We start from the raw sequence: 27,514 nt of genomic DNA on the forward strand, positions 1-27,514 counted from the left end.
ATTTTTTTGGTAATTAAAATTACAAAACATACTGTTTTGTTTTCTTTCAACACAAATTATGAATCATTTCTTATATGACATTAGACTTATGCATCCTTTTTATAAGTGCTTTTCTAATTCCAGACAAGTACTGACAACAGTTCAAAATTGGTTAACACTGATCATTACAGAACAGTATCAGTTAGCTGAGATTTTTAACCCTGGATGACACTAGAAATCTATTTCTTTCTTTTCACTCTACATTTATCAACAAATCATAATCTCCTTATTTTAAAGTTGAAATAGACAGCAAAAATACTAATTTTATTTTAGTTAAGTTACATAAAACACAATGTTTCACAAAATATCTTTATCTTGGTATATACACCATTATGCTGTAAAAGATCAAAAGGTTTTTGGACCAAAAAAAAGAGTAATTATGCAAGCAAGAACAATAAGCAAAGGAGACAGGCAGCTTGGTCCTACTGCACTTAGCAACATGACCACTGTCTAATGAACAACTTGAAAAGTGTGTCTGTCTATACAATACTTATACCATTTGGTAAATCTACTCTCCCACTGTAACCACAAGGAGCTCCATTTAATGTCTTCTTTAATTACATATAAAAAAATATATTTAAATACGAAATATAAACAAACTTTCTTCAGAACAAAAAGCACAGAGAAGTACTAACCATGATTATTACTGCTATGTTTTCTAAAATGATAACCTCTAAACAAAACTCAAATACTTGAATAAAATTTTAATAATCAGGAACACATTTTTATTTTTAATGCTTACTTATTTTTGAGAGAGCATGAGCAAGAGGAGAATGGATAGAGAGAGGGTGAGGGAGAGAGAGCAACTAAAGCAGGCTCTGCACTGACAGCAGAGAGCCCCATGTGGGGCTCGAACTCAAGAACCATGAGATCATGACCTGAGCCAAAGTCAGACACTTAACCAACTGAGCTAGCCAGGTGCCCCAGGAATACACAATTAAGAGCATCATGTTTTAAAGTATGCAGATTTGAGATCTGGCATATTTCTCAAGAAAAAGCAATATGGTATGGTACCATTCAAATTTTTAAACTAAAATGTCCACTTTTCAAAGGTAGGTAGAACTACCTTTTATTTAATATAAAAGCATCTAGTAATATAAAGCCAAAATTTTATCTGTGACTTTAATAGTGAATTTACAATAAACTGGTTAGTATTTTTCTTAGAAAGATTTGTGAACAAGTCAACCCAAATATGCTGGGTATTTCCTAATCAAAATAGCTAATTTACATGGTTTATATCAAAGTAAAATCTACTTACAAGTGAATCTGCATCAGGGCATTCCCTATTAAAATAAACAAAATATTATAAATACTCAATTATTACAACTATCCAATAATAACTGTATACTGAAAGTGATCATCTTGGTATTTAAATGTAACTTTTATTTGAACTTAAAAATATTTAGAAAAAATCAAATCATGAAGATTAAAATATACTAAATGATTTTAAAATTCAAAAGAAAGCATTCCTATATCCATAATACATGACAAAATGAAACTCACACAGCTTACAATTATTTTAAAAACTTGTACTTCACAAGTACTTCTTTTCCATTAACACACACACAAATCTTATAAAGGAAGCTATCAGTCCTACAAGGATTTCTTAGTGGCTTTTAATTCTTTAGGCAGAGAAAGCTAAAAAAATTTCTAAGAGGAAAGCTCGACTTTTTTTTTTTTTAAGTCTGTACTTGTATTAATTGGTAAATACTAGTAAATAACATTTTACAATATACTTTTGTTAAAACTTCAGTTTCATTTGAAGTACATTCCATAGCTAGCATATAAACAAAAGCCAAAAAAGCTATTTTTCTCCATATATGTTAAATGAGTAGCCAGACTTCCACTTGAAAAAGCTTTCTAGTCTACTAAGTTGTTGAAAATTGTTAATTTTATCACTTATTTAACTGATAAATATTAATCTGGACGTAAACTAGCAAAAATATATTTTATTTATTTTTTTAAGTGAGCGGGAAGCAAGAACTTTATCAGAGTATAAAATTAGAAAGTAAGAATAGTAAGAAAGCTCTCTTTACAGAGAGGGGCATTCGAAAGTGAATGCCCCCCCCAAAAAAAAGTATTTTATATGCAAAACCAAAACATAAAGAAGATCAACCTTCTCAAATAATCAAATAAAGACTTAAACATATAAAATTAAAGACATTGAGGCCATGAAGAATACGGTTAGAAGAATTTCTGTGTACATATTCTAGATCAAATTCACAAAAATCAGAGTGCATACTGAAAACATATCTAGATTAGTTGCGTAATTCTTTGACTTTAGACAGTTAATGCACGCAGTATCAGAATCTGCCACTTTAATAACAGACTAAAAACATACACATTAGGTATACCTTGAGAGCCCAATGGACAATAAAAAGTACTAAATTAATAAAAGGATATGCAGGTCATCTCTATCTACCCAAAGACTAAGCACAAATCAGAAAAATCTACAGAGTGAAGAATTCTGTTAGGGGAAGACAAACTGGAACAGACTGAAATAACGGAAAAAGAGGGAGATGACCACACTGCTCTTAATCCAAACTCCAGCACCAAAGCAGGTAAATGCAAACCTCTTGTGTCTTTATAGCCATTTAAATGTCACTTAAGATTGCCAATTTTGAAAAAAGAGCTCCCTTATTACTGATATATGAGGGGTATTTATCAAAAATCCTACTGCATACTCTGAGGAAATGTTCCAGAAAAGACAATATAATAATGAATTCAATTCCTCTACAGAATCATTTAAAATGTTAGAGCACTTCTACTTTCTTCTTTTTTTAAAGATAAAGTTTAAATATCAAAGTGTCAAAGTTCCAAACAGTTTATTCTCTGGCTTTAAGCCAGAACTGTCCAGTCTTTGTGGGAAAGCACTCATCTGTTTGCTTTCACAGCGGGCTGTAATGAGACCTGCAGATGAAGCCCCAGGAAGAGCAAGCTCTGAGCAGGACCCCTCTTCCACAATCACTGGCATTTCAAAAGCCTTCAGGCTGTTTAAGAAGCAGCATGCCAAGATCCTTGGGCATTTCAAACAAAGAGGTTTCTAATATTTTTCCTGCCTGGAAGTGTTGAAAGAAGACAATCATGATGCAGTTGTTTAAAGCACTGATTTTCTGCCCTAGTATTCTCAGTGGTGAAAAATATTCCAATATCCAAGTGGCCTAACGATGGTACTGGGAAATTACTGATCATGCAAAACAATCCTAAAAACACAGAATACACAAAAATATTATAAGCTCCCTGAATTACCAGCTGTGAAAACCACATATTATAAAAATAATTGAATTTAAGGCCTTTCTGTCTATAATATACTAACAAAGTGGCTACATTTCTAATTTCATGTACGAATCAACTGTTTAGACTTCCTTAAGTATTTCCAATGTTACAAAAATAGTTTTGATTCCATCTCCTTAGCAAAATACTCCCTTCATAAAGCTGAAAAGACATCTGCAGATGAGATGGTAACCACAGATATAAATCACTTCCCAATCAGTCTCAATTTGTTAACCAAGTGAAACTAAACTTGGGAGGGGGTTAGAAACAGACATTTAGAATGGTAGAAACTCAGATAAAATGAATTTAACTAGATAGGAGGTAAGAACACCCAAAGCACAAATCGTTCTCTTACATTGAAAATATGAGTGGCGATGAAAGCTCTGCTAATTACGCTGGAGAAGCAGGGATTTTAAATAAATTTCAAGCCAATGTTACTGGCTTAACAAATCATTTAAGACTTGATCAGCATCTTGTCAATCTATATAGGTTGAATAATTACAGAAACAAAGATTCCTTTAATTCCAGTTTGTGTCTGGTAAATCATAGCTCTTAAGAGCTTCTCAACCCCAGGTGTATATTAGGAATGACAGAGGCTGCTTAAAAGCAAACCAAACTAAACAAAACAAAAATTATGCTGTCTCACACCCTGCAAATCTGTAATAATTGGTCTGAGGTGGGGCCTGGCATAGATATATTTATGTTAATTTTCCACGTAGTTCTAATGTGTAGCCAAGACAGAAAATTTCACTTACCCTATCTGTTGAATTTACTATATGCTAATTATATATTCTTTGTATCCTAACTTAATTTTTTTTAAAGGTAAATCAGATTTATATTCCATCCTCTATCAAAAGCTGATGACCTAGCATAAATGTTTAAAACATGTTAGGGCTTTTGTTCTTCCCCATTTTCTGTTTACGTGTGCATATATCGCTATGAGCCTATATGTTTAGAGTTGTCTAGAAGGATTTTCATCAAATTGTTGACCATGGGTTTTTTCTTAGGCATTAAGATTTAGAAGAATTTTTAGTTTCCTTTGCACTTTTTTTTTAATATGCATGTATCATTTTGTAAAAAGAATGTCTTTAAAGTTTAAATTTCAAAACATAGAAGCCTTTATCTTAATATTTTAAAATAGTAAGAAATCTAATACTTTTAACTTAACCCAGAGGAGCTAGCAAATGTATTCAGAAAAGTGTATTTTTTACACCTCAGACATACATACATTGAGTTATTTCTGAAAAAATTTTTCTTCTCACATTCAAAACAACAGTCTTATTCTTAGTTACTTAATAACAAAGAATTGTGACAATATTTAATATACTTACACAGACTCTGCATCCTTTTCCTTTTTAATTATTCCTGGCAAACCAAAAGTCTTTCTTTTCCGTGGTTTTATACCTTAAAATAAATGTGTATTGTCACAGAAACATAACTGCTGCTGATAAATATATTACCCTTGTATCCTGACACATAATTTGCTTATGTCAATACTAAATCTGGATGAAAGAAATAAAAGTATCAATTGGTAAACTCTAATGTTTAAGTCATCGTCATAGTCTGTTTAGATTTTTCTTATGTTAATTTAATAAAGATTTATCACTTGATTAATAAAATTCTCTTTTCCTCTAAGTCTCCCCTAAATTACCTCAGACAACATAAACATTTGGAGAATCTTAAAACTTCAAAGAAGGGACATTATTCACTATATTAGATTTTGTTATAAATCCAAGTCAAATCATGTTTCCTGTCTGGAAGATCAAAAAATACGAATGCGGTGTTTTAAATAAAAAGATGACACAACAGATCCATTAACAGTAAACACAGAAAACTTATGGCATTCTTTTGCACACATATTATCTTTAATATAATGAATGTTGTAAGTTGATTGTACCATAAATGAGTATCATCTTTATTCTGCCTCATATGGCAGTTCTTCCTCCTCTTCCTTCATGACAAATTATTTCTTAGAAATCAGCCATACTATTAATTGTTGCTGGAATTCAGCACAAAGCTTAGCTGCTTACTCGGACAACTATAGAGCATACCTAAGATAACCTCTCACCATATAGATGAGGAAACTCAAGGGTATTTTTTGGTTTTGTTTTTTTATCTCAGTATTATCCAGCTACTAAATACTATAGCCAGGATTAGAAACCAGCTGTTTTAGAACAAGGTACTTGCTTCCATGCAAAACTAAACCATACATTTGTACAGCATGTTATATCAAATACATTTTTTTTTCTCACAGAGTATTACTTACTATCCACATTTTACAATAAAGAAAGCTAAAGAACAGAGAACTTGCATAGTTACTGCTCTCAAACAGCTAGTAACTGTAAGAAATCTAGGCACGAGAGCCTGACTCCTCCAATGATAGCTTTACACACAACAGTAAACCTTTTCTCTGAATTCTCACATAAATGTTGAGGGAAAAATAAATAGAAAAGATTGCTTCCCAAATTATTTCTAGTAGCTCACAAAGTACTTAAATAGGAAGGTAGGTGCCTGGCTGGTTCAGTCTGTGGAACATGTGACTCTAATCTTGGGGTTGTGAATTTGAGTCCCACATTGGGTGCAGAGATTACTTAAAAATAGAATATTTAAATAAACAAACATGAAGGGTTGTAGACCCTTTCTCCAAGTCACATCATCACTCCTCCTGAATGAGGGGAATATTAACATCAATATATAACCTTCATTAATTACTGAAATGTTTCTCACTTTAAAATAAATCTTATACATTAACGTGTAGCAATGATTTTCATATTTATGACATGAGAATGTTTAAAGATGGATGTCAATAAAGAAAACAATCTCGATGTGTATTTGAAAATAAATACACGTTATATTTAATCTTTTAAGATATATATTCTAACACACTAATATTCCTTTGGGCAAACCTACTGTTTACTTATTAAGTAAAGATTAAAAATCTATAGGCCTTCAAACTACATTCAGATTTTTTATATCACTCCACAAACATGCTGACATCAATGGATAATAGCCACTCTTTATTTGTTCAATAAACAGAAGATATTAGCTAGTTACCACACATTACAACTAGTCAACTTACCTTCAACTGCACTAGCAGGGTCACATTCTTCAAATTCAATAAGGCCTAAAAGAAAACAAAACAGATGAACAGCTCTTAGTAAAAAAAAAAAAAAAAAAAAAAAAAAATTTAAAGCTGATGGAAAACAATCAGATCAAATCACATTACATCTTTTTAATCGACTTGACATGTGTTCTAGTGTTATCTGATAGTGTTATTAAAATATCAATAATTTTAAAAACCAAATAACCCTAACACTGACAAAAACTGACACTAGTCTATTATTATGATCACAGTTAACTGAAAACCCTTTATATATGATACTGTAGAACTGGAGACACCTACTGTGTACTTTCTGTTTTCAAGGAGCTTGCAGGATACTAAAGAAAAAAATAAGCACAATAAAAGGCAGGTGCTGAATCCCTGGTTGTGTTCATGGGGAGGATGGGGGACCAACACAGTAAATACTACTAGAATGTCAGCTTGCGAACTTGTCCCTCTCATAGACCACTGTGAACTGGCAAATAATAGGTCTTTAACAAATATTTGCTGAACAAATAAATGCATTAATTACATCGTAGCTAAGTGGTGATCCTCTAACTGTAAAGCAGGTCAAGGAATCTGAACTTTTAGTTTGCAGGTAATGGGAAGAGTTTTCATGAGAGGTGATACATACATGCCCCTATAAAGTGGTCTTAAAAGAAAATTAGCACTGGTATGAGGGATAGACTACAGAAAGAGAGGAAGAAGATACAATAGAAATCAGTTGCAAAACATTTTAAGTAGCTCTAAAATGACAGATCTGCTAAGACTAGCCTTAAATGTCATATAATAGATTTCATGTACATGGGATACTAAACTATTTAGGTAGTAAAGAAACTAGCAAAAGCATGAATCACTGTTCTGCTAAAATGTCCCCAAAAGTAATTATCAGACTAAAAAATATCTTCTATTAAACAGTCATTTTACCCCTGTTTTATAATACTTAAATTTATGCAAGTTCAGCATTTTTGTGAAATAAATTTTTATTAATAGTAATAGTTTCAACATGCTATTTCAAAAAATTTAAAAATCAGCCTTGGGGGCACCTGGGTGACTCAGTTAAGTGTCCAACTCTTGATTTCAGCTCAGGTCATGATCTCACGGTTTGTGAGATGGACCCCCACGTCAGGCTCTGTGCTGACAGCTTGGGGCCTGCTTGGGATTCTCTCTCCTTCTCTCTCTGCCTCTCCCCTACTTGTTCTCACTCTCTCTCTTTTAAAACAAATAAACATAAAAAAATAAAAAAAAATAAAAACAAAGCTTGAAGAGTGGAAAACAGAAGATTTCATTACTGGTTCTTCTGAGACATTAAGCTAAACTAAAACTATGAATAAGTTCATCATCAGAGTTCTCACTGATCGTCTAATTATAAAAGAAAGCCACTAATTAGTAAGAAATATTTCTCTACAAGAAAGAACATCTAAAAATATTGGTGGATCAGTCAGTTGAACGTCTGACCCTTAATTTCAGTTCAGGTCATGATTCTAGGGTTGTGGGGTCAAGCCCCACGTCAGGCTCCATGCTGAGCAGAGAGCCTACTTAGGGCTTGCTTGCGCTCTCGCTCTCTCTCTCTCTCTGCCCCTCTCCGACACTCATGTGCTCTCTCTCTAAAAAAAAAACAAAAAAAAAAAAAAACAAAAAACAAAAAAAACCAAACAATTGGCTAAAATGTCCTTCTTAACCCCAAATCTAAGATCTACTTCTTCAGTTCTGGTTTCTATTCAAATAGAGTACATTAACATTTAGTGATAAGCAAAATAACAACAACAACTGAAAAAAAAAAACTCATAAAAGTGAGTTGATAAACAAGGTCCTGATTAGTGATACCTTTCTAAGTATTCTTATAATACACATGTGACTAAAAAAAATAAAATACATTTACTACTTCCACCCCAAAAAGCCTTGAAATCAGAAAATGACCCAATTAAAAATTTAAAAGACTTCAAGTTCGGTTTGCAAATCTGGAAGCTAAAAATTCATTAAATGAAAGGGTAATGAACTCATTGTTAGAATTCTTTACAGGCATGCATTAACAGTTTACAAAGAGATTAGAAATGAAAGATCAAGAAAGGTAAAGAATTTTAGTATGTGCGTCTAATAATTAACAACTCCTTGGTGTAAAAGAATGAAAAATTTCCACCGAAATTACCAATAGTTTATTATGTATCATTAGCTTTATAACTTACTAATAAACCTTAAGAGACTATGACCACCTGTCAAATAAATCTGAGAGTTCCTACAGCTATACATCGCATAATCTGTGCTCAGTAACTTTTCACATAATCTCAAATAATCAAGCTATGGGCTTAGAGAGGAAAAACAAAACATCAATGCCAAACAAACTGCAGGATTTTAAAATACAAAAAAATAGAGTATCTAAGAAGACTTCTGTAACATCACCTTAGCAAATATATTATTCTTTTAAGATCTTTGGATGCCTTCATATATGTGAAAATACCAAAGGCATCCCTTTAACTCTACAAAAATTCCCTCAAAGTTCTACATTTTTTCTCTCAAAATCTTTTTCCTATACCAGACATACCTCGATTGCTTTTCCCTTTCCCTTTTCTAAACATCCTCTTAAAATCTATTTGAAACAGGAAAATGTCCAATAAAAACAAACTATTCAAAATTACACTTTTGAAACCGAAGATGCCAGATCCTTTCAAACTGTAAAATATATATAAAAATTTTAAACTGAATACCTTCAGCACATAAGCTTTTCTATTAAAGACAGAAATATTAACAGTTTCTGGTATAATAAAACTAAATATGCCCTTTAAAAAGAAACATTAACTCATGCATGAAAAAGATTTCCAAATGGCATATGCTCCACACGCCACTTCCCATGGCAAAGCTTTGCGTGCCTGGCTCTGTGCCAGTTGACAGCTCAGCTGGATATCAGTGCACACTGTGACCCCCTTGCATCACGTCACTTCTGAAATGTTTCACAAGTAGAAAGTTTATTCAGCATCTTCCTCAAATGCAGTCCACTGCCCATCATTCTGCTATTTAATCCTAAGACAAGTTACTTTTTTTGACAGTCCCAAAGCCAGGGTAAGAGTCAGAAAGAATAGTTTGCTACAACTGGAATTTCAACTGTTTTAGGCTCAATTAATTCTGTTGTCAAAATAAATAACTGCTCTTAGAGCTTAGATTTTATACTGGGCCACAAGGGCAATTTAATTTGTATAAAAGCAAGAAAGACCATTTTGGCTCTGTCTCCTGATGCTCTTTTACACATTATATAAAAATGCCATCATGAGTTCAAAAAGCAGAAGAAATTAAAGGCAGACCTCCAAGAGGTCAACAATAAAGTAAAACAATTCTTACAGAGGACGCTTTCTTTAATCATCAGGTAGGAATAAATTATTGCTGAAAGAAAACAAAGAGAAAGAGAAAAAGAAAGAAAGAGAAAGAGTCAACAACGTAAAGAATTCTACTTTGAATCAAAACTTTTAGGAAATGCTACAGGAAGAAAGACAATTTAATAGCAATATTTAATCAACACATTCTGTGGCTGAAGTACAGTATTAAAAAATATAAAACATTTAATAGTTGCCATCATTGTGAATCAATTCTAAATCTCAGGCCACCAACAGGGCAAATCTGCAACTTAGTCTAGTTAAGAAGTGGCCTCAAAACTGAAATAGTAAGTCTGGGCCACGCAAATCAAGCCTATCTCTGTATTTACCCAACTCAAAGAACAGAACACTTGGTTCTAATTAAAAGCCAAAATAAAACATATGAACATGCCCAGACCCCAAAGTCTAACAAAAAGAATGGTGATAACTGGGGAGAGTGGAGGGGTGGGGGTAATGACACAGGAAAGAGGGAGGGAAGAAGTGGAGGAGAAGGGGGTAATGACTCATAACAATGGAAGTCAATGACTATATTTTCAAGCTTGCTCCTGGGCAACACAGCCACATTCCTGGGTGTCTGGGATGGTGAACCAGGCAAGCTAACATGAAAAAGAACATCAAACTCCAGCCTGTAGTAATGAGCAAAGGGCATGCAGGCTCAAGTTCTGGTTTTGCCACTTGCTTGCTGGCTAATTACTTTAATCTAGTTACCTTCTCTACTTGAACCTAAGTCATATCATTTTTATAAATATGCTATGGCAGAAGAAAACCTTTGGCATACCTGCTTTCCCTTTCTCTACAAATACCCATACACACATACAATTCTTTCTTTTTTAGTTTGCTAAATCATTTGAAAGTAAGTTGCAACGTCAATGCTACTTCACTTCAGGGGTACTTATTTTAATAAAGGGCTTGAAGATAGAATTCTCTCAATCCAATGGTTCCAAATCCCAGTGCCTAGCTGAATCTCCTAGTGCAATGCTTCCTGCTTAAGAATCATCTGGAGAGGGGCGCCTGTGTGGCTCAGTGCGTTAAGCATCAGACTTGAGCTCAGGTCATGATCTCACAGTTCATGAGTTCAAGCCCTGCATTGGGCTCTGTGCTGACAGCTCAGAGCCTAGAGCCTGTTTTGGATTCTGTGTCTCTCTCTCTCTCTCTCTCTCTCTCTCTCTGCCCTCCCCCACTCATACTCTGTCTCTCAAGAATGAATAAACGTTAAAAAAAATTTTTTTTGAAGAATCATCTGGAGAGCTCATTAAACCACAAATCACTGGGCCCCTGCCCCAGAGTGTCCTATACAGAAGGTCTAGGTTGGTGCTCAGGAATGTGCATTTTTCACAAACTCTCAGGTGACTGCAGATGGTCCTGGGATCACACTTGGAGAACTACACTCTTAGGGAACTCCTGGGTCCACTGCCAGATACTCACTAATTCTAGATGGTACTTCTCCAATTTTACTCTACATACAAACTGCCTAGGTGTGAGAAGTGAGATGGTTCATTTTCAGGAAAACCAAACAAAAGCTGTGCTAATTAACAATGGGTTTACAACCTATTGGAAATATGTACGAAGCCCCCTTACCATGATGGAGTACCAAACCCTAAGACACTTCACTTCCTGGTTCTTCCTCCCCTCTCCATTTCGCAGGCTTATTTTTTGCAGGCTTTGCAATAAGCATGCGCCAAAGAACTGAAGTCTCTGTGTCACCTCAAGGAATGTACATTTGTTCCAGTCAGACTACTTTTTCTCTTACATGAGCAAAGGCAACCTCCTGGTAAGGCTGTAACCTCTTAGTACTCAGTCAATGAGCAATCAGGGGAAGGACTTGCATACTATGAGATAAACTGCCTGCTGTAACTGCCCATCAGACACCCGCTCTTGCAAGAACGTTGAGTACAGCCTAGTTTCACTGTGCTCCAAGTCTCCATCACTCCTTTGACCGGGTCAGTGGGCTTATTTCTCACACTAGAATCTTATTAAAATACAGATTCTTAAAAGGGTGCCTGCCTGGCTCTGTAAGAAGAGCATGCTACTCTTGATCTCAGTTCAAGCCTCACATTGGGCAGTAGAGATTACTTAAATAATTTTTTAAATGCAGATTCTTAAAGCTAAATAAATACAAAAAATGCAGATTCTATTTCGGTAGGCCTAGGGTAGAGTTTGAGATCCTGCATTTATAACAAGCATCCAGTGATAAAATGCTCTAGTTACTGAACAATGGCTGTACCTAAGACTCAGATGAGGAGTTTTAAAATATAAGTGGTACTGAGGAACCACCCTAGACCACTGCAGTCAGAATTTCTGGGACAGGGAACTGTCTGTACATTTTTTAAAAAAGAGATAGAGAGGCAGGGAGGGGGAAGAAGGGAAGAGAGAGTAAAAGAGAGGGAGAAAGAAAAAGGGAGGGAGAGAGAGAGGAAGAAAGGAATGGAGGAAGAAGAGAAGGGAAGAGAAATGAAGAGAAATGAAAGGGAAAGAGAATAAAATTTCTACTGCTGATTCTTATATATATCCAAGGCTTGAGAATCAGTGATGAGGCAAACTTAGGAACCATGCTCTTAAATGAAAAAAGCAGGTTTTTCACTATGAAATTTCAGTCACTGTAAAACTTCAAAGTCCAAAATTTCATTTAGTTCTCCAAACAAAGAATCTTAAACATTGAAGTATAATCACCTACATCCAAAATCTGACACTACCTCTATACTTCCAGATTGAGTCATTTTTTCACCCTCTGTGATACTGATAAAACCTTACGTGATTATACCCAATTCACTAAATCTCTTTTCCCTGGGAACTTCCCTCTTCACCACCAGTGGTGAAGAAGCCTGTTTATACTACGTGATCTAGTCAGAAATGACTAGATTAGAAAGATTACCTGGACCAGATTCTTTCTCTGAGAAATTTGTAAAGAGAACAAAACCTGGGTTAATTCTGAGCTGTGGCTTCAACTAAAGAACCAGTAAAAATACCTAGAAATTACAGAGAGGTCACCTTGTGTCCTATGCCTGGAAAAGCAAAGAAACCATTGTGTAATAATAATAATAATAATAATAATAATAATAATAATAAAGCAGTAGAAATAGATCAAATGAAGGAAAAATTATTCCTAGTATTACTACAGGTTTGAGTTTCCTTCTGCAGCCTGGCTACACTCCTGATTTTGGATCCTTGGGATATCTGTTTCTTTCTAATAAATCTCCTTTTAGTCCAAACTGGTTTTAAAGTTAGCTTCTTTTACATACTGCAGAAAAAGCTAAAACTCTGTTCTTGTTATTATGCACATGTAAAAATTATAATCAGCTTACTTTACTTTTTTACCTCTATTTTGTGCCTGTGTTATACATTTAACATTTTTTTTTAAAAAAAATTTTTTTTTTTTTCAACGTTTATTTATTTTTGGGACAGAGAGAGACAGAGCATGAACGGGGGAGGGGCAGAGAGAGAGGGAGACACAGAATCGGAAACAGGCTCCAGGCTCTGAGCCATCAGCCCAGAGCCCGACGCGGGGCTCGAACTCCCGGACCGCGAGATCGTGACCTGGCTGAAGTCGGACGCTTAACCGACTGCGCCACCCAGGCGCCCCACATTTAACATTTTTAACGGCTACTTCAAATTAATGAAATAAGTTGTCCTTAGACAAAGCCTGCTCAAAACAGCTTAATTTTTACTTCATAATTTAGGATTAATATTATGAGAATCGGTTACTATGCTGTGACATGACTGCAGATGTAGTTAGGGCAGGGTGTCAGAATAAATTTTTTCTGAACTGAAGAAGAGCAGAATCAGCTTTTGAAGAAAGATTATATACTATCGTGGGACACACAATTCTCATGAACTATATGACATACCCGCTACTATACTACACAGGAAGTATATTTTCTAACAATTCTGTAAAGAGTAAAACAGTAAATATATTAGATTTTGTGGGCCCTAAGTCCTGTAACAACTACTGACCTCTGCTCCTGTGGTACAAAAAGTACTATAGACAATACATAAGTAAACATGACTGTTCAAAACAACTTGCATCAACAATGACATCTGAATTTTCTAATTTTTGTGTATCATAAAATACTACTTTTCTTTTGATTTTTTTTCCCCCAATCGTTAAAAAATGTAAACCCAGGGGCGCCTGGGTGGCTTAGTCAGTTAAGCATCGACTTCAGTTCAGGTCATAATTTCACAGTTCATGGATTCGAGCCCACGTCGGATTCTGCGGTGACAGCCTGCTTCAGATTCTCCTGTCTCTCTGCCCCTCCCCCACTCGTGCTCGGTCTCTCTCTCAAAAATAAATAAACATTAATTAATTAAAATTGTAAACCCAGTCTTTGCTTGTAGACCTCTACAAGCTGCTATAACCCAACTTAAAAATAAGCAGAGCTAAACTTGACTCAATGGCCATAGTTTGCTGATTCTTGCTCTAAAAAATATAGAAGAGGATCAGTATCAGGTTCCATGTACATCCTATAGGGCTGAGTTTTATGTCACTGCACTGAGTGACTAGGATACAACAGGTAAAGCTGTACTTCTTCACATATAACCTTTTCTATGTTACTTTTTTGGAGAGCTCTCCTCTTTTACTTTCTATTTGTGCTAATCTACATTATCCTCTTCCTAATCATCATCCTGAAAGGTCAGCTGCTTTTGCTATCAAATAGAAAAACCAAGAAATCACAGCTGGTGTAGTTTATGAGTGTATGTCTCTTCTTGGCTTTTTAAATTTTGCTTTTGACACTAGGGTTTCTTCTCTGATTCAAAAAAAAAAAAAAAAAAAAAAAAACTTTGGTAGGGAGGAGTGGTAGGAAGCTCTATTTGTGCATTTGACATTATTCCAAATCCTTGAAAGCTCTAGAAACATGATTTTAGATTTTTTAAAAATTATTTGTTTTACCCTACACTTCAAAATAATACACATAGGGCACCTGGGTGGCTCAGTCAGTTAAGCGTCTGACTTCAGCTCAGGTCATGATCTCACAGCTCGTGAGTTTGAGCCCCGCATCGGGCTCTGTGCTGACAGCTTAAGAGCCTGGAGCCTGCTTCAAATTCTATGTCTCCCTCTCTCTCTCTGCTCCTCCCCTGCTCATGCTCTGTCTCTCCTTCAAAAATAAATAAAAACATTAAAAATTTTTAAAAATAAAAATAAAAAATAAAATAATACACATAATGTAGAAGCTAAAAATTTCCAAATATCCCATCAATTTCATTTAGGCAGTATGACCATAGGAATCTTAGTTTTCCTTTTTCCTTTGTGGCTGATTGTTTTTCATGTGTACCTTTCTCAAGATTTTCATATTTTTATCTTTAAACACAGTATAATTCCTGGAAGTCCTCAAATGAAAGCTATAAACCTATATTATCATATAATGAAAATACAGATAAGTTTTATTTAAACATATTATACACTGGCCTACCAACTTTTTAGGTATTTATCCTTTTGTTTCTTATAAAAAGAAACTTGTTTAACTTTTATGAATTATAAAAAGTATATAGCAAAATCAGCAGAATGACTGTAAAACAGGGAACTCCAAATATGGTTATAATCTCCTTTGGCAATTAAAATACATGAGAATTGACAGGAATACTAGGATGTTATTTGAACACAGAAAGATATTCACAGTTAGAAAACACCTGTTCATTCATAACCCTTTCAGACCACAGGTGCTTTGATATTCAAAGCATCTGCTTACAGTGGTGACTCCAATTCCAGAAAAGTCAAGCAGTATTACACTCACAAAGTAATGATAGTAAGAGTACAGAGGTTCCTCAAAAATTTAAAAATACAACTACCATATGATCCAGCAATTCCACTTCTGGATATTTATCTGAAGAAAACAAAATCACTATCTCAAAAAGATATCTACATGCCCAAGTTCACTGCAGCCTTATTTACAATAACCAAGATGGGGTAACAACCTAAGTGTCCACTGATGAATGAATGGATAAAGAAAATGTGTTGTATATATACAATGGAATATTATTCAGCCATTAAAAGAAAGAAAGAAACCCTGCCATCTGCAACAACATGAATGGACCTTGAGGATATTATGCTGAATGAAGTAAGTCAGAAAAAGACAAATACTACATGACCTCACTTATATGTGGAATCTAAAGAACACCCAACTCATAAATACAAATAAAAGATTGGTGGTTGCCAAAGGTAGGGGTTGGGAGTGAAGGGTAGGTGAAATGGTTAAAGATGGCAAAAGGTACAAACTTCTACTTATAAGATAAGTAAGTCCTGGAGATGTAATACCCAGCATGATGACTATAGTTAACAACACTATGCTGTATATTTGAAAGCCGCTAAGAAAGAGTTCTTAAAAGTTCTCATTACAAGGGGTGGATGCTAACTAAACTTATTTGGTAATCGTTTCTTATATACATATATCAAATCATTATGTTGCACATCTAAAAATAATACTGTATGTCGATCATATCTTAATTTTTAAAAAGGTAATGACAAAAAAAGCCACTTCATATAACAAGTAGTATAAAATAGTCTCAATGAATAGTGAAAAAGTTGTAATGCTCTCAGTGCTGATTTACATAGGATAACTGGACACAAAGTTAGAGGTTGTATCTTTGAACAGGTAACTGCTAAAGGAAAAAAAAGGTCATTTTTCAGCACAAGAATAACAGGTTAATTTTTAGATATACAAAATTTTTACAAAACTGGGCCTCTTGTTTTCTTTATAAAATAATATACCCCATAGGACAAAAACTAGTTTAAGAAGGAATTCATCCACCAGAGGGGGCCCTTACAAAACAGGAAAAATAAAATGTTAACAACAATCAGCAGTATATACAATTCAAGATTAGAATACATCTCACAGAAGTCTATGAATTCCATACAATCACATGTAAATTTTTTGAGTACACTATTTTTCTGAGAAACACAAAATTTTTATCACTGCAATGGGCCCCCAGGCTCATTTGTTCAGGTGCCCGTAAGCTGAACAAATACACAGAAAGAGCTGTGACTAGTCACCCATAGCAAGCCAACTAGAGAAGTAATATTTATCTCGTCCACTCCACTCTGACACCATTCTTTTTTTTTTTTTTTTTATAGTTAGCTCTAGGACCACTTTTTTGAAAGTTAGTCATTTATAGTCACTGTCAACCCTAGAACTGTCACCTAACTCTGGACTTAGTGATTATTCCTAGGAAAGCCCATGTCATCACCATGATGTGGCCTCTGTTTTACCTCCTACACTTTAGCTACATAGGAATTTTCTACATGTCATAGTATATCTTAAGACCAGAAAATTTAAATTTAAAAGGAAACAATATCCATTAGTAGCCACACACTAATTAGAAATGTATTAATTTTTTAACATAACATTTATTAAGTACTCAACAAATGTTACATTATCTTATGTAACCCTCACTCACAACAACCTAATGAAGCAAAATACTATTATAATCCCTACTTTACAGATGACGGCAATAAGGCTTAAAAGTCTCGCTGCTAGTAAAGAACCACCACAAACTACAGGGCTAAGTACTGTGCTATATCACAGATAAGAAAATAACTGAAATTTTTACTGAGATAATTACAGATTCACATACAGTTGTTAAAAACAAAACAAAACAAAACAAAAACAGTTAAAGGGAGACTCCTGGTATACTTTGCCCAATTTCCTGCCATGATAACATTTTGCAAAACTACAATGTAACATCACAAACAGGATACTGATAATAGTACAATTTACCAATCTTGTTTAGTGTTCTAAGGCACTTTTAACCAGCCAATACATCTTTGCTTTTATCTATCAATACTTCTAAATGCTCTATATAAAAACTGTATTTGTTCTCCAATTGTTTTTAACCTCTCTTAACTGATATTCCCTCTAATTTAATCTCTTTATAAAGAATTTTATAGTTTCATACTTTTCTGTAGTTATATGTCTCAACATCCTCATTCTCTTTATATTTGTAAACCTGCTCAGTTCTAGTCTATTTTCTCCAAAGCATGGGCCCTGGGGTCAAGAATCCTGGTATTTTAGTATCAGCTCTACCATGTACTAGCTTAGACAAATCATTTAACCTCTCAACATTTCCCTCATCTTTAAAATGAGAATAATAGTACCCACTTCAACAGTTGCTAAAGATCAAAGTTTTCCTGCAAAGTGTTTGGCTCGGTACATGGCAGAGAGTAAGGCACTACATTTTAACCATTATTTACTATTCCTCACCAAGACTTTTCTAACAGCAAATTCATCCACTGCAACCTCCTTAACATCCTTTACTAGTATATGTCCATTTGTTCACTCAACAAAAATGTACTATTACACATAAACAAGATAAACAGATGAATCAAATATAGAGCTTTTCTTCACATTTGCACAATTACTAAAATTTAAGGTAGACAGCAACAATGCCAAAAAAAAAAAGGAGGAAAAAAAGTACAGTTAAAGTTCTATGGCACTTTCGATGGAGGAAGTAGCAAATATCCTGGGTCTTTAAGAGTTCATTCACTCGACAAATAAATGGAAAGATATGGGGAAAGACAGGAAAGAAGTAGGATATAGCATTTCCTAGAATAAGAACATAAGGACAACTAAAGCACCAAGGGGAAAAGGGACATGTATAGGAAACAGAAAGCAGTTCCAGCTGACAGCAGTGGAGGGTAATAAAGGTAAAAAAGACCAAAGACTAGTCAGGGCCAGATCCTGAAAAGCTCTGAATCTAAATCCGGAGTCTAAATTTCATTCTGTCTATAATGAAAAGTCAAAGATTTATGAGTAATGCATGTAAAAAGGATATGAGCAGAAATGTCTACTGTGCCAGTATTTAGAAATCTGCTGCAATTGATCAGGTAGGTAGAGAAGCATGAAAAGAAGGTACGAAGGGAAAAATACTAACATATGTGGACCAATGATTTTAAAGTTAATAAAATGTAAAAGAAAAAGTGAAGAAGATTTAGGTTACAAGCCTTAGTTCTGGTAAATGCACTAAAGAATACCAGCTCCCAGACTTCCCTACAAATCACTTATCCATTCTCCTGAATTCCAAGCCACATTTTCTTTAGTAGATTGAATTATTTTTACCTATAGAGTAAAACAAATATCTTACAAGAACATGGTATAGTAACTAATAAACAAAATCAAGAAATCTGGAAGACTCTATGCTGAGCAGGGCAAGAGAATGGGCTACTGACTACATTTGACATATCATAACATGCTTATTAAAAGTAAGATTCAGAATACTATAATTATTCATTCATAAGACAGAAACCAGAATTCCTGTATTCATTTGTTCAGGATATAACCTCAATGTCTAAAACACTGTCTGAAATACTTTTAGCAGCAACAAATATATTTGTTGAACAGGTATGTCAATAAGAAAATTTTTAAAGCTATTACATTTTACAAAAGGTTTTCTGTTGGTCTCAATGCTCTGAGGGCTCAATATTCTCTCCTATTCGTCCTCTTACTAAGATGGCCTTCTGTTCATAGAGAAAATAGACAATGATATTGTAATAGCATTGTATGGCAATAGATGGTAGCTATGCTTGTGGTGAGCACAGCAAAAACCATAAAGAAGGTGAATCACCATGCTGCATGCCTGAAACTAACATTATGTGTCAATGACCATGATACTCAAAAAACTTTTTTAATTAAAAATAAAAAATAAAGATAAGCTGTTACTCTTTGAAAAATGTAAATAAACTGCAGCATATTAATTTACTAAAGGTTATAATAACCATTTTAATATTAAATTATTAACCACTAAAGGCCAGATTAACTTAATATATTATCAGACACAAAATAAATGATATCTAATATTCTACACATATTTTTAGATACCTTGCAAGCTACATTTTGCAGGCTGGGAATTCAAAAGCAAATATATTTGTTCCTAGATGGGAAATTTGAATACATTTCCTTACAGAGTTTTATCATCTTACCAGGTCTTTCCTTCCCAGTGCCTTTTGACTCAGCAAATTTTTGTATCAAGCTTTCAACTGTAGTGTTAGCCATGTTATTTATAAATTCTTCATGGACCTATTAAAATGAAATAAAGAAATTTTTTTCCACTAAAAATTCTTACTATACTTCAGACAAAACTTCCACAAAGAAATTAATATTCATTACACCAAAATATGTGGTTTTTTCGATCCAAAGCCATTGAGAACTTTCATTTACCTAGCATGCTCTTTTACCTCACAGTGTTAGTAAACCCGTGGGTACCAACCACTGTTTACATGAATCCCTCAAGATATAGCTTCCCAACCTTAGAAGTCCAGGGAGTTTCCTGTTCTCATCTTTGAATGTTTTAGACACATAATTCCTAAGACTAAAACTTATACAGATCTCTAATAATTTTTAGATCTTTAATAAAAAATAACAGACTTCATCCTTCTCTATTTCAATGCACTCCAAACTGTCATCATTAAACTGCTTTCATATTTTTGGAAAAAAAAATTTTTTCTTAAAGATTTTCCTAAGTAATCTCTACACCCAATTTGGGCCTTAAAATCACAACCCTGAGATTAAGAACCGAATGCTCCCCCAACTGAGCCAGACAGGCATCCCTATTTTTAGAAAATTTCTAAGCACAAGTTCTATAATTCATTGCTGCTCTAAATTATAAAACAGAAAAACTTAAAAATTTTTTTTAAACTGGTAACTTCAGAGTTTTAATGTAAAAGACTGAGCTACAGTTAATGTTTTTTAATGTTTATATATTTTTGAAAGAGAGAGCATGAGCAGGGAAGGGGCAAACAGAGAGGGACAGGATCTTAAGCAGGCTTTGTGAGAGCCCGATGCAGGTCTCAAATTCATGAATCATGAGATCATGACCTAAGCCAAAGTAGGACACTCAACCAACTGAGCTGCCCAGGTGCCCCAGAGCTATAATTAATTTTAACAATTAATTTGAATTATCATCCTTGGTAGCCAATCAAAAATCCATTTTATTTTATATTTAACACATGTAAGTACATATTCTTTATATGCAATAAGTCAGTATCATATTGAGTTTTGCATTTTTTAAAGAGTCATATATGAACATAAAATTTTCATGAATCTGTTCAACAAAAGGAAAAACTTACCTGGCCTATTTGCAAATGAATTTCCTTTATAGCATTTGACAAGGATTCTATAATTTCCTTTATGTGAATGACATGAGCTTCTTCAATATCTTGAAATTTCTGGGTAACAAATATGAAAAGTTATATATATACACACACACACACACACACACATATATACACACACATAAAAGAAATATACACTCTCTCTCTCTGAAATCAAAGAACTTTTTTTATATAATTTATTTTTTTAAGTACTCTCTATACCCAATGTGGGGCTTGATTGAACTCATGACCCCACAACCCCAAGATCAAGAGTCACATGCTCTACCAACTGACCCTGAAATCAAAACACCTTTTAAGTCATCTTAATAGAGCTAACCAAATTTAGTGAGTTACCATTATTATGTAATGTTTAACAATACTTCTAGACAAATGGGTCTAGTAAACATAATGAAATGTTTAACTTTTTATTATGTTAATTTTTTGTTATGTCATTTCTCAGGCACATATGAACTTGATTTTGAAGATACCACAAATTAAAATCTAAAATCATGGTCAGAAAATTAGAAGGAGACCTAAATGAGAAGTGTCACAACAGCCAAGCCAAGGTAGAAGTGTTTCAAACCAAAGAGCAATTAGGTGACAGAGCAAAAACTACCGTTTACTTCTGAAGACTTTACAATCTAACCCAAAGACTCTAACAGTATGTTTTTAATCCTTGAAATGTTAACATGTAGCCTTCAAAAGAAGTAATTTATGGTCAAAGAAATATGGAAAAGCCTGTATACTCGATCTCAGCAGTTCTAAACTGAAGGTGGGGATATATCCAATCACCTGGAAAATGTTTTTAAACTACAGAACACATAGATTTTCTACAACTACCTACAGAATGGAAGTGGAAAAAGATGAAAATGTTTTTTGGAAAAATTCCCCGGGTCATTCTGAGTATTTATTCCCCAGGAAGAAAACTTGGCTAGACTTGGCTTCCAACACACAGATTAAAAACCCCGAGAAATACTGAAATAAACATGTTTTCATTTTGCTTAACCCAGTGTTTTCTAAATTTCTTTGACCACACAACCCTTTTTGTTTTTCTTCTTCTCTTAATATCTATTAATATCTCAAAGAACAATAATAATCCTCAAAACAGGATTTGGGAAATGCTGAACTAGCTTTCTTCAAACAAAATATATTTGTCATTTCTACTGCACAAACCTGATTACCCTTATTTTTTTGTTTTTTTGTGGGTTTGTGTGTGTGTGTGTGTGTGTGTGTTTGCCAAATTAAATCAGTTCTAAGAAATAGGCCTAAATGCCATGTCATTTTTCTCTGGTTAGTTTAGCAAATTAAATTCCCTTACCCTATATTATAAAATTTTCTTCAGCAGTGAGTCATAGGACCAGAAAATCACTAAGCCAAATGATCATACATATAAAGGGTCTGAACTTCTCTAAAAAGAATCAATAATGGTGAAATTATAATTTTGGCAATAAGGCAACCCAAATTCACAAACTTAAATCAAGTTTATTCATAAAAATGGCAGAGTTAAAATGTCTTATCTTGACTAATTCTGACCAAATCAATGAGAATATCAATATTTCAAAACTGTGAATTATTCTCTTAGGAAGCAAAGAATATTCAGCAGAAGCATGATTCTTGTTTATGTTCATATTCTAAGAATTTGCCCTCAGCTTAATATTCTGCAATTAATCAGAAATTTTCTCAAGACAGACCCAAATCCAGAAAACCTACGTCAAACATCCACAAGTTTCATATGGATAATCTCTAATTGTAAGAAAAGTATGCCACCTTCTCATTCTCTTTTAAAACAGCTACACTGAATAAGACATATCCTTAATGACTTAAAAATATCTTGAAGTCACACAAAAACTCAAAAGTATGATTCACATTTAGATATTTTGCTGGGTTGTTTTTTGTTTTGTTTTGTTTTGTTTGTTTTTTTAGGGGGTGGGGAATGTGCTAAATATTGCAACTGCTCAGAATTAGTGACTACTAAACTCAGAGTAATGCAGCAATGGGACTCCTTTTTAGAAGGAAATGTAAACCCTACTAGAGCCTGCTCCTTGCCTATCTCTTTAACCTCACTTCTTACCACTATCTCTCTTCACTTAGTTTTATTAAGCACTCTTTGCTTTCTACAATGTGACAGCTCTTTCATACTTCTGGGTCTTATACCCATGGGGTCCCCAATGCCTGGAACACTCATGCCCTGGAATGCATCCCTTTACTCATTCAAGTCTCAGTTTTAAATCCCACTTCTCCAAAAAGGCCTTTCCTAACTCCCAAATCCAAATTAGGTTGCTCCTATTATTCTATCTCATAGAATCCTTCTTTTCCTTGTAATAGGTATAATAGCTCGTAACTTTATATTTAACCATGTATTTGTTTGCCTCCCTCCTCTATATTGTACACTCCCCCTAGAGCAGGGAGTTACTCATTTCGTTTACATATATACCGTATACACCAGCAATTAGCACAGTGCCTATAATATCGCAAGACAGATGCACATATGCCTGCACACAAGCATGAAAGTCTTTTGATTTCTGAGATGTCTATCAATCATCTCTCCAAGCAGGAAGACTCCCTAGAATCCAAAAAGGCAGATTAATATAAAGTCCTTCTTCACACTTACTGAAGGCCTACCAAGCGCTGGGAAGTATTCTAAATGCTAAGGAAATAATAAATCAATCCCTTTTACCATAGAACTTATCCTTTAGTGGAGGAAGATGAACAATATAAAAAATATAGGTAGAAGAACTAGTGTGCTTCACTACATTCAAATATGATGACTAAGAATAATGTTCTAAGAAGAGGTTCCTTGGGGCGCCCGGGTGGTTCAGTCAATTAAGCATCGGACTTTGGATTTTGGCTCAGGTCATGATTTCATGGTTCATGGGTTCAAGCCCCACATCTGGCTCTATGCTGACAGCATGAAGTCTGCTTGAGATTCCATCTCCCTCTCTCTCTGCCCCTCCCCCACTTGTTTGCGCACTCTCAAAATAATAAACAAAAATAAAAAATAAAAACTACATTTAAAAAAAAAGCTCACCAGCTTCAATACCAGAGTGAAGAAGACACAGAATAGCTACCACCAGCCCATGATGAGTAAGAACATAACAAATAAACCCTTGCCACTGTAAGCACTGAGATGTGGGTTTTTGTCATCTCAGCATACCCAGCCTATCCTGACAAAGTGCTTAGGAGCAAAACAAAACAAGAAAAGAGTACGAGAGAGTGGGAATAGTTTTAGGTATGATTCATAAAAGGCGCCCATCTTAAACCTAGGCTTTTAATTAAGGTTCTAAGAACATCGAATAGGGTATAAATTATCCCAAGTTTATGGGAGACTTTTTTTTAATGGTCTGTTTTCCTCAACTAAAATGGAAGTTCTATGAGAGCAGGGATTCTTGATTCTTTTGTTAACGGCTATATTCTCAGCGGTGAATCATTTCCAGTTCTCTTAAGCAGAAGTCAATTTTAAAATTCATACATGAGGCTAACAATCAGCACTGTCTTCATCATCTACCAATTTCCTCACTTTCCCCAGTTCTCTGTAAACAGCCTTTTCTGCTGTATCTGAATAACCCCTTATCATGTCATAATTATTGCATAATTGCCATAATCATTGGTCCTCGATCTCCAAAATAAGATGTGTATCTTTAAAACAGCATTAAAAAAACATACAGATTGTGTATTTTAACATTTCTAATACTAGAAAATTATATGGCACAAAAATCATTTACTTGTATCAGTAAATGAAATATCCTGTTTTAGATTTAAAGCTTAAAAATACCAACCTGAGCTGTTTCTGTCATTTTCTGTTCAAAATCAGCTTTCGCTAATGCATATTTTTCCACATAAAGTTTATAGGTATCTGTAGCTTTCTTAGATTTAACAGCTGCCTGTAATAAAACAAAAACATTTTTAACTATACAATGACCTGTTTTCTTTCCTGATGTAAGTTCATATGAAATAACTATTTAAATGCATTTTAAGGGGTGAGGCCTATGGTGAGTTCAATAGGACATAAACTAACTTTAACACCTTTTTTCAAGTCCTCATTGGCAATATTTTTTGTTTAGTCACAGAATAACACAGAGATTAAACACTGATTCTCCTTTCTGTCTGACAGAATGGGCTTTGAAAAGTTAAAATACTCTTATTACATAACTTAGGGTAAGATCATATAACCACATTCTAATGTGTTAATAAGAATTCAATGAACAAAATGTGACAATACCATCAGAATATGCTTGACTCTTCCACACCTGTGAGTCTTCCTTCCTCCCACAATACACACATATCCCATTTAATGTCTAATTAATAACTAAAAACATAGCTCAAAAGTTGAGAAAATCAATTTTCTTTGTTTCTCAGTTTCCATTATGCTCTAACAAATCTACAAATTTGTTTTTAATCATTGCCCAGTTTTTCAAGATTTCTATTTTTTTGAGGGGGGGTGGGGGGGCAGAGGGAGAGAGAGAATCTTAAGCAGGCTCCAGGCCCAGCATGGAGCTTGACGTGAGGCTCAATCTCACAAACTGTGAGATCATGACCTGAGCCAAAATCAAGAGATGGATGCTTAATGGACTGAGCCACCCAGACACCCCTTAAGATTTCTATTTCTAAAAAGTTGTTATTACATTATTATAGCTCTAGTTTTATCAAAGTTACTTACTCAATAAAAACTTGATATATTAAATATTAGGCAGTGAAGAATATGAAGATAAATTACACAGGGATCTTTTCCTCAAGGACTTCATAAAAGTAGTAGAACCTATTTTTACCTAGAAATCAGTAGAAAGCAACAAAGCCACAGAAGTAAAGATAAATGCTATAGAAGGCAGACATTAAGGAAAAAGAAAGATTATGTATAACTTGTAGGGTGGAGCAGACATATGGCTATCAAGAAACAACCATTCTCAAAGGACTGATCAATTTGGACATGGGAAGTCTGGGAGAAGATCAAAAAAGGAGAAGATAAGGATTTCAAGATACAAATATCTTGATGAATTTTCTTGATGAATTAAGAGATTGTCTGTTAAGAGGAGGAACTGAGGCACCTGGTTGGCTCATTCTGTTGAGCGTCTGACTCTTGATTTCAGCTCAGGTCATGATCCCAGGGTTATGGGATCAAGCCCTGCATCGGGCTCTGCACTGACTTTGGAGCCTGCTTAAGACTCTCTCTCTCCCGCTGTTCCTCTCCCCCATTGGCACGCTCTCTCTAAATAAAATTTTTAAAAATTTTTTCAAAAAAAAAAAGAGTGGGGAAAAGTAGAGTAGGATACGGCTGAGAGCTTCAAGAAAACAAACAAACAAAAAAATTCACACCAGCGTTGTGGAAGATACAACAGGTAATAACTAGATGAGTACAAGTATTACTAAGAGCCACTGAGGGCTAAGCAAAGCTGGAAAACATGGAAATTGTATGAAGTTAATCTGAATCAACATGAAATTATCTCCTACTATGTTCAAGAATAAGGATTAGAAACAGAAAGTTGGGTTTACCTGGAGGTTTGGGACTGCCAAGAGATGTAGACAGTCCTACTCTCTAAAAAGGGCCCAATGTATGCTCCTTAAATTATGGCATCATACATTATATTAAAGACAGATGCTCCATGCTTTCCTGCATTCTTAAATAAATAATATAGGATGCCACTTTATCTTGTAGCATACAGAAAACTGGTTTTGGAGCAAGAAGACTCTGTCTTGGAGCTTTATGTAGTTCTCTCATTCCTAAAATGGGAAGAATACCACCTAGTTTTTAAAAGCTTTGGCAGTGATGAAATGTAACTTATGTAAAATGAGTGGGACAGGGTCTGGCATATAGTTAAATCTACAAAATAAACAGTATTTGCTACTATTATGATTTCTAAAAGTTAATACCAGTAGGAAGATATATCATTGTAAATTTTATGGTTATTGTATCTAGTAGTTGTACTTAGTTCTCCACCCCTAGAGTAAGTAGTTAAAGCCTATAATGATTTTCTAGTTTGCTTTATGAGTGCTGTTGTGTTTTTTTTTTGTTTTTTTTGTTTTGTTTTGCCCTTTTTCCATTGTCTCAGGCCATTTGACATTAATTATACTATGGTCAGTATAGTTGCTGTAACATCCTGGCCTTGCTCAAACACGTAACAATTAAATGACATAGATATTTAAAATTTACTAAGTATGTTTACAGGAAGCCCAGATTTAAGAAAACATTTCAATGGTGTGATTATCCGAATTTCCTTTGGATCTTTTTAATACCAACAGACTTCTGTCTCTTCTTCCAGCTACCTAAAGTTTCAGTGTGTGCAAGAATAATGAGCAACTTACAGTCCGTGGAGTGATTTTCAATGACAGAGTTTAGCAAAATAATGTAGTCTCATTGGCAGCCCCTTCTTCTTTGCTTGTTCCTTATCCTAACACCTATTCCTATTTTCTGTTGCCTATTAAGTTACTGCCTAACAATTTATGTGCTAGCTACACAGAAAGACCTGAGTTGTGATCACTCCTAGAGATATATGCAATTTGAAAAAACAAATCATAAAAATGGAAAATTTCCCCAAATATGACTACAATGACTGTGTCTATACTTTTAAAAAGTAATTTATTTCATGAGATCTTCCTGTTTTCTTTTTTACAGGTTCTGTACAAAATAGGTCACTCTGCCCTTTCTAAACTTACCATTAAAACCTCTAA

At 34.3% G+C, this 27,514-nt stretch overlaps 1 protein-coding gene across 3 annotated transcripts in view; it reads right to left on the minus strand.

Annotated features, from left to right (window-relative positions):
* Window positions 1–27,514, minus strand: part of FCHO2 (FCH and mu domain containing endocytic adaptor 2) — a 124,279-nt gene that overhangs the window by 51,855 nt on the left and 44,910 nt on the right. For all 3 annotated transcript variants that reach the window (XM_086699157.1, XM_086699150.1, XM_086699141.1), the window contains 6 exons: window positions 24,628–24,732; window positions 20,828–20,926; window positions 19,682–19,778; window positions 6,392–6,436; window positions 4,644–4,716; window positions 1,298–1,322 (listed from right to left, as the gene is read on the minus strand). In XM_086699157.1, coding sequence (XP_086555283.1) covers window positions 1,298–1,322; window positions 4,644–4,716; window positions 6,392–6,436; window positions 19,682–19,778; window positions 20,828–20,926; window positions 24,628–24,732 — 444 coding nt within the window. The remainder of the gene's footprint in view (window positions 1–1,297; window positions 1,323–4,643; window positions 4,717–6,391; window positions 6,437–19,681; window positions 19,779–20,827; window positions 20,927–24,627; window positions 24,733–27,514) is intronic.

The sequence above is a fragment of the Puma concolor genome, chromosome A1 (genome assembly GCF_028749965.1).
Source record: "Puma concolor isolate L17-30 chromosome A1, mPumCon1.1.hap2, whole genome shotgun sequence".
NCBI classification, from domain to species: Eukaryota; Metazoa; Chordata; class Mammalia; order Carnivora; family Felidae; genus Puma; species Puma concolor.